Consider the following 7,440-nt stretch of genomic DNA (forward strand, 5'->3'; position numbering starts at 1 on the left):
GCAATAAGCTAAGTGTGGGGTGTTGATAATAGGCTAAATTGTTTAATATAGCCTATGTTTTAGCTCAACTTAAGGATGGTTTACTATTGTAAATGTTCAAATAATGCAAAAATTGGCTCTAATCATGACTTTAATGTCTCACAGGAGTTCAATAAACAAATGAGGATTTATGATGGTAATCAAGTGAAAAATGGAGTCAAATGACGAAACGTTGAGCAGCAACATCTTAACAAGAGAAAAACCCCACTAGCGCGGGTCATGCGCTCCTGCGCTAGTTCAGTGATTTGGACAGAAAGAAACCTCATTAGCGCGGGTCATGTGATGGTCATGCGCTCCCGCGCTAGTCCTGTCCGGGAAATCAATTATTTGGGGGTAAAATTGGAATTCCTTCTTAATCCCACTCAATTTACATAAAGCAAAGACTCCATTATTGGAAGATCAGTTTTTTAGAGGAAGAAATAATTTTAGAGAGAGAAAGTGAAGAGAAGACTCAATCTTGAAGTGAAGAAAAGAAGGGGATTACAATCTTGAAGCAAGGAATCAAAGAGTTCTTCTAAACGTTCTTCTATTTGTTTGTTTATCTTATGTTTAAGACATTTATTGTTGATTTTTGTATGATTATGAGTAGCTAAAAACTCTAGTATTCTTAGGTCATGGATGTTAGATAATTATGTTATTTGAAGCTTAGATTGATGATCTTGAATTTATCATTATGGGTTGTTTATTTGATTCTGCTTCTAATTATTTTACTGCGTAGCTAACAGTGAAATATTATTTACGAATCTTGAATTAAACTTGACAAAGAAAATTCTTGGTTGCATATAGAATCAAATAGAACAAGTTTTGAATCTCGGGCATCGGGTGAAGAATTCGCAATTAAGATAGACATATACTTAATTGCCTTGTTTGGTTGAAAAATAGGAGTTGTAAATGCATTCTTGCTAATATTAATACCATAGACATATAGGTATTAGTTTAACTTGAATAGATGCATAAGAACTCGAAAGATTCTTATGAATATTATTAACCCTATAATCAATAACCCGGATAATTCAATAAATCCATTTTAAGCTAAAATAGTAGCATAATTTCTAGCAAGTCCATGACCCGGGAATATATTTATCCAAATTGTTATAAACATATTGTGAAATTGGTGTAGTAATTTTGTGTTGAATTATTGTGCAATTATTAAGTAAGTTGTAAATTGGTTCTTTAAATATTTTGTAATAATATAGCATAAATTGATAATTGTTTGAGTCTACATAAGTCGATAAGTTGATCACAATTCCTCGTGGGAACGATACTTTACTTACTACTATATTACTTGTCGATCGCGTACACTTGCGTGAGTGTTTTGGTCGAAACAGTAATCTACACAAACTCGCCACTTACCATTCTTCTTTAGTACTACAACAGTATTGGCTTACCAATTAGGATACTTTACCTCGCGGATAGACCCAATTTTTAGAAATTTTTGAACCTCATCTTGAATCACCTGATTTTTAAAAGTTCTTTGCTTTCTCTTCTTTTGTTTGACAGGTGGGTATGATGGGTCTTTATTTAATTTGTGAGTCATTACCTCCGTTGGTATTCCTGTCATATTAGAGTGGTACCAAGCAAAACAATCCATGTTAATTTAAAAATTCAATCAACTTACCTTTTATGTCCTGGCTTAGATTGGCCCCTGCGTAAACATTCCTTTTAGGATATTGTGCAAATAATATTACAGCTTCCAGTTCTACAATCGTTGTTTTGATATTTTTGTTTTTCTCTGGTTCTTGAATAGTATCAGGCCTTGAGTCCACATCTGTTCGCCCTTGTTCAGTTGAGGTTTGTGTTGTAACTGCTATTTTTCTTCGTTTCTCGTACTTGAATCTGCAACAGAGTTAATTCTCCTGGATGTTTGTTGATCTCCATGGATTTGACATATTCCCCACGGTGATGGAAATTTAATTACTTGATGTAAGGTCGACGAAATGGCATCCATCTCATGGATCCATGGTCTCTCGAAAATCATATTATACGCCATTTCCATATCTACTACTTGAAATTTCGTATCTTTGACAACTTCTTCTGAGAATGTAGTCAGTATTACCTCTCCTTTTATCACAACACTAGAATTGTCAAATCCAGACAAAGTATGCGCCTTTGGTATTAATTTATCCTCAACTTGCATCTCGCGTAATACTCTTAGCAAGATAATGTTCACGGAACTATTTGGATCAATAAAAACTCGTTTCACATTAGTATCATGTACAAGTAGAGATATTACCAGTGCATCGTTATGTGGAGATAATATGCCATCTGCGTCTGCATCATCGAACGTAATACTTTCTTCCTCTAAAACATGTCGCACCCGCTTCCCGTGGGTAATTGTGATTTTGGAAACTTTATTGGCTGCTGTGTACTTCACACCATTGATGTCTTCACCTCCGCTGATAACATTAACAGTCCTTTTGGGAGAAGGTGGTTTTGGGGTCTCCTGCCTATTCTTCATGTGTGCTTGCTTACCTTTCTCACTGAACAACTCGGTGAGATACCCTTGCTTTAATAGATGATCAACTTCACATTGTAGCAACCTACAGTCTGCCATTTTATGCTCGTGATCGTTGTGAAACTCGCACCAATGATCAGGGTTGCGCCTGTTTGGATTCAATCTCATTTCTTTTGGCCACCGTACCTTGTCACCCCTGCTTCTTAAAACAGCTACGAGCTCGGAAGTGCTTATATTAAAATTATAACTGCCAAACCTCGCCTTCAAGTTTCTATCATCATCCCATGGCTCTCGCATGTTTCGGTCATTTCCCAAATCTTGACGACGAGCCCGACTCTCTATTCCTCGACCTGTGATTGTACCTTGGATTGTCCTATTTTGACCGTGAACCTTTTCCTTCTGGGCTCATATATGGTTCGTACCTATTTTTACCGGACCTTTTGTCGGTTTTCGCTCATCTCGAACTAACCTTTTCTTCTTTTTGAGATCGTGAGATAATATCCTCTTCCATCCTTAGCTTCGTGTATACCTATTGTAAACGTCATTCCATGTTGTTTCTGGGAATTCACTAAGACTTTCTTTGAGTCGTCTCGTGGATTCTGAGATTTTTTCATTCAAATTACTAGTGAAGGCTATAGCTGCCCAATTGTCAGGTACACGCGGCAACGTCATTCTTTCACGCTAGAACCTATCCATGAACTCTCTAAGCAACTCTGAGTCCCCTTGCTTGATTTTGAAAACATCTTCCATTCTTTTTTCGACTTTTTGAGCTCCCGAGTGTGCTTTGATAAATGAATCTGCAAGCTCAGTAAAAGAATTTATGGAATTTTCGGGTAAAAGAGAATACCATGTTAATGCTCCCTTAGTGAGTGTTTCTCCGAATTTTTTGACCAATACTGATTTAATTTCCTGTTTGGTCAAGTCGTTGCCTTTTACGCCTGTTGTAAATGCAGTTACGTGGTCTCGTGGATTACTTGTTCCATCGTATTTTAGAATATCGGGAATTTTGAATTTCTTTAGAATTGGGAGAGGAGCAACACTTGGCTTCCAAGGTTGTTGTGAATATTTATCCATATCTATCCCATTGATTACGGGCGGCACCCCAGGAATTTGCTCTATGCAGTCACTTTGCTCCTTGAGCTGTTTTTGCAATGTTAGTACTAAATTTTGTAAATCAAAGTTAACTAAGTTACCTGGTTCTCCTTCTCGTGATTTAGTGGGGGTTCCACCACTGCCTGAATTAGCAAGCCCAGAACGAGGGTTCTCCAAAGTGTTGTTATTTGTAGTGGGTGTGGGTGGTGCAACAAGTAACTGGCTAACAAAAGCCTCAAGAGCTTTGTTGACCTGTCGCGCAATTAGCTTTTGCAAAGCTTCATCGATAGCTTCAACATTTTCAAATTGAGCGTTTCCATTTGCATGAGATCCATCAGGAGTGCCTTCTCAAGACCGCCGTGGGGAGTTTTGTTGAGAAGAGTTCGGAGTATGCTCATCCTGAGGATTCTCCTGGAGTTGATGATTTCCTTGATTTCCTTAGTTTCCTTGGTTTCCTTGGGTGTTGTCATTAATGTTTGACATGATTGATGTAACAAAAAGGTTAGACTAAGAAGGAATAGATTATCAGATTTCCGGTAACAGAACTAATTTGTTTAACCAAAAAATAGAATTTCGGTCAAAGCTTTAATTTAAAAGAACTCGGATGACTGATAATCAAAAATTAAATAAAAGGAAGTAATTTTGCTAACAATCAGATAAGCAAAAGAAAACAAAGTAAACATGTGTATTCAGATAATAATTTCATGTCCTTACAAATGATCCATTCTCTTCCTTTTATATCTATCTTCAAGATATACGTTTTGCCTTTGTCATAATAAGGCCATTATAGACATTTAAAGTCATTAGGTGTTACGTTACATAATCATTGTAATTCAATATAGATTCTCTAACGTTTTTAGTATTTAATGCTTATTAAATACTGTATCTGTACTCTCTTGTGCTGTCAGATTCATTCTCCTAATTTTAAATAGGTACGAACATTGAGGTTTTTGAATAACCGCACGTGCCTCTTCTTGTGCCTCTGCTCATATCTGTTGCAACTCGTGCCTCTTCGCTAATCATCATCCTTTGACCAACCTCCATGTCATGACACGTCATCTTTTAATCACTTCAATATGTAAACTCAATTTTTTCCAATACAACTTCAAAATCAAATACACTCTTCCAATTCCAATTTAGCCATTGAAGTAAATTTTAAGTTGAATTATTGAGTGCTTATGTTGGACAATTTCTATTATTATAGAGTTAACAATACATGACCAACATTCATCATTTTTAAGAAATTATATTTTATTTTAAAACACAAAGATAAATTTTAAATAAGTTTTTACTCATTGAAATAGGGTACACGCGCAAAGCGCATACACTAATACTAGTAAGCAATAAATGATGAACAATAAATAGAACACAATAAATATAAGCAATAAATGAAGCAATGAGATCAAGAGAATATGTTAGAGAGCAAAGAGAATGTTCTCGTGTGTTTTATATTGAGCAACAGATCCCTACATAATGACAAGGATCCCCTTTATATAAGAGGGAGAATCCCAACATAGTACAAATGTATTAATTACAAAGATATGGGGCTGGTCAAGCCATTTAATGCCTTGATTCGTTTTTCTGACTAGTCCACTAGACTTAGCCAGCTATATGCACGCGCCTTGGGAACTTCAACTTGATCCGTCAAGACCACTAAGTTACATTGCCTTGGGTTCGGTCATTACTTACATTACCTCGAAGTCAATCACCGAGAGCCCTCGGAGTTGACCACTGAAAACCCTCGGGATGCCTTGATGATTGTAAAATCGAACCGCCGATTTCTACTGCATACAGATAGTCCCTACGTTTCCTAGAACAAAATGATAGGAAACAATTTTGAACTTCTACTCCTTAAGCATCATCATCATGATGTCAGCCCATCAGAGTATTATATGCCATAACTCAAAAGCCGCACAAGAGTCCCCGTCAAACACAACTATCAAGAAGCCCACAAACTGCTATTGGTTTGTCCTTTCCGCTGCCCATATGACTTCTATAAATGTATCAGTCATTTGATAATCACACCTTTACAACATCTTCAAGTTTTTAAAGGCAAACCCATCCCCTTTTCACATTTTTCCTTCTTCCGTGCTTGATTCTCTAGCTACTTTCTTAGAAATGCCCTTTCCCCATCATGGCTAGAACTTCCAAGACAGTTCCTCGGAAAGACGAGGCTACTTTTTTGTCTCGAACATCCAAAGGAAATCCCAAAGTGATACCCACCGTTGAACAATGTACCCCTACTGAATTCAACACATCGAAGGATTTTTCCGTCGACAGACCCTCGTCTACACCGGGCCGTTGTGGACACATGTCTCGGTATATTAGTGTCGTGACCGACATAGGGAAAGTGAAGAAAGACTACCGATGGAGGAAGGCGATGCTGGTTGAGATCCTCCGCTCTAACGAGAGCATAACAGACCACAAGGCTGGCTTCCTTTATGTATATGCGTACCCATTCACTTTGGGTACAGTCGATTCTTCTAACCCTTCTTCCCCGGCGATAAATCCGGTCATTCTTGACTTCTGTGACAAGTATCGAATGCTCAGCCAAATCTATAGCTCTTTTTGGAGGATAGTCTACATGCTCTGCCACTTCTCCAACGAGGTCGAGGGTGAGACCTTTACCCTCGACCGTCTGATTAGATTGTATAGCCCTCGATTTTATCGAGGTTTGATTAAGCTTCACCATCGGTCCAAAAAGTCATTTTTCTCGAGCATCGATGAGGACAAAGATCGAGGATAAATGAGCAGGTTTGTCCGAGTGAGGACCTCGGACATCATCCCTGCCGAAAGGATGCCCTTCCCGGAGGAGTGGAACATGCAGCATAAGTACCTCTCCTTCGAACATGCTTTATGGTCTTCTTACTTTTCTCCGAAAAATGATCTCCTCTTGGTTTGTGCAACTACCGTTTGGTATCGTAAAGCGGTTCAGGATATACTGAGATGGATTAGGCAGTTGGATACCTCATTCTCGTACCTTGTGCGGTCTTGGCCCGACCTAGCTAAAATACGGTGGGTGGTTAAGAATCATGGTAAAGTCCTTTTTGCCACCTATATCTTATTTTTATGCTTCTCCCCCGTATCCTTTGCGCTGATAAATTTGGGTCACTATGTTTGCGCAGACCTTGGTGATGGAGTAAAGATGGGACCGCCTCCCGATGGCGAGGTGGAGACTTCAGAGCATGTTAAGGGTAAGAAGAGGAAGAATAAGGAGGCTGCTGATTCTCCTGCGGCCAAGAAACCTAAATCACGCAGGCCTCGAGCTACCGGCAGGACCTCGAGCTGCCGATAGGACCTCGACTTCAGCTTCCGGAGCAAGTCCCAGTACTGGGGATGAAGACGATGATGAGGACGAGTACCGTTTGGTACCAAGAATGAGGTCGGGCACGGATGTCACGCAAGTGTCCCGACCGGAGGCCGCTGAATCGGGAACGGTCGATTCAGATCGATCTCGAGTGATGGAGACCCTCGAGGGGTGTGTGAATGCGGTCTCTAAGCCCCTGACTGGATGTGGTGCAGTTCCTGCTAGGGAGACTATTGCTGCTGGTTCCAAAGGGTTTGGACCCGGGGCCCTTCGGGGGCAGGATTTGCCCCTTGGTGACATCGAAGCCCTGAGAGGCCTTAATTTGGGTCCTTATTTCTCGTCCGGGGAGTTAAGTGATGCTTATTACCCAAATGCTGCCAACGTGGGGGGTCCTCTCAAGGGGTGAGGTGTGGTTGGCAACTTCCTTGATGATGTTGACAATGCCAGCGATGACATTGATCTCGATGCTCCCAGCGCTATTGAGGCAGCGGAGAAGTTCCAACGGTAGGTGATAGTTGTTCATGTATACTTTTTTTAGTCTCAATAA

The 7,440-nt window shown here is 39.7% G+C and overlaps 1 protein-coding gene across 1 annotated transcript; it reads right to left on the minus strand.

Annotated features, from left to right (window-relative positions):
* Positions 1 to 1,846: 1,846 nt before the first annotated feature.
* LOC138885162 (uncharacterized) lies at positions 1,847 to 2,791 on the minus strand. The gene has a single exon (XM_070166069.1). It carries the CDS (start codon positions 2,789 to 2,791, stop codon positions 1,847 to 1,849), a length of 945 nt encoding a protein of 314 aa, XP_070022170.1.
* Positions 2,792 to 7,440: the final 4,649 nt, after the last annotated feature.

The sequence above is a fragment of the Nicotiana sylvestris genome, chromosome 2 (assembly GCF_000393655.2).
Source record: "Nicotiana sylvestris chromosome 2, ASM39365v2, whole genome shotgun sequence".
Classification (NCBI taxonomy): Eukaryota; Viridiplantae; Streptophyta; class Magnoliopsida; order Solanales; family Solanaceae; genus Nicotiana; species Nicotiana sylvestris.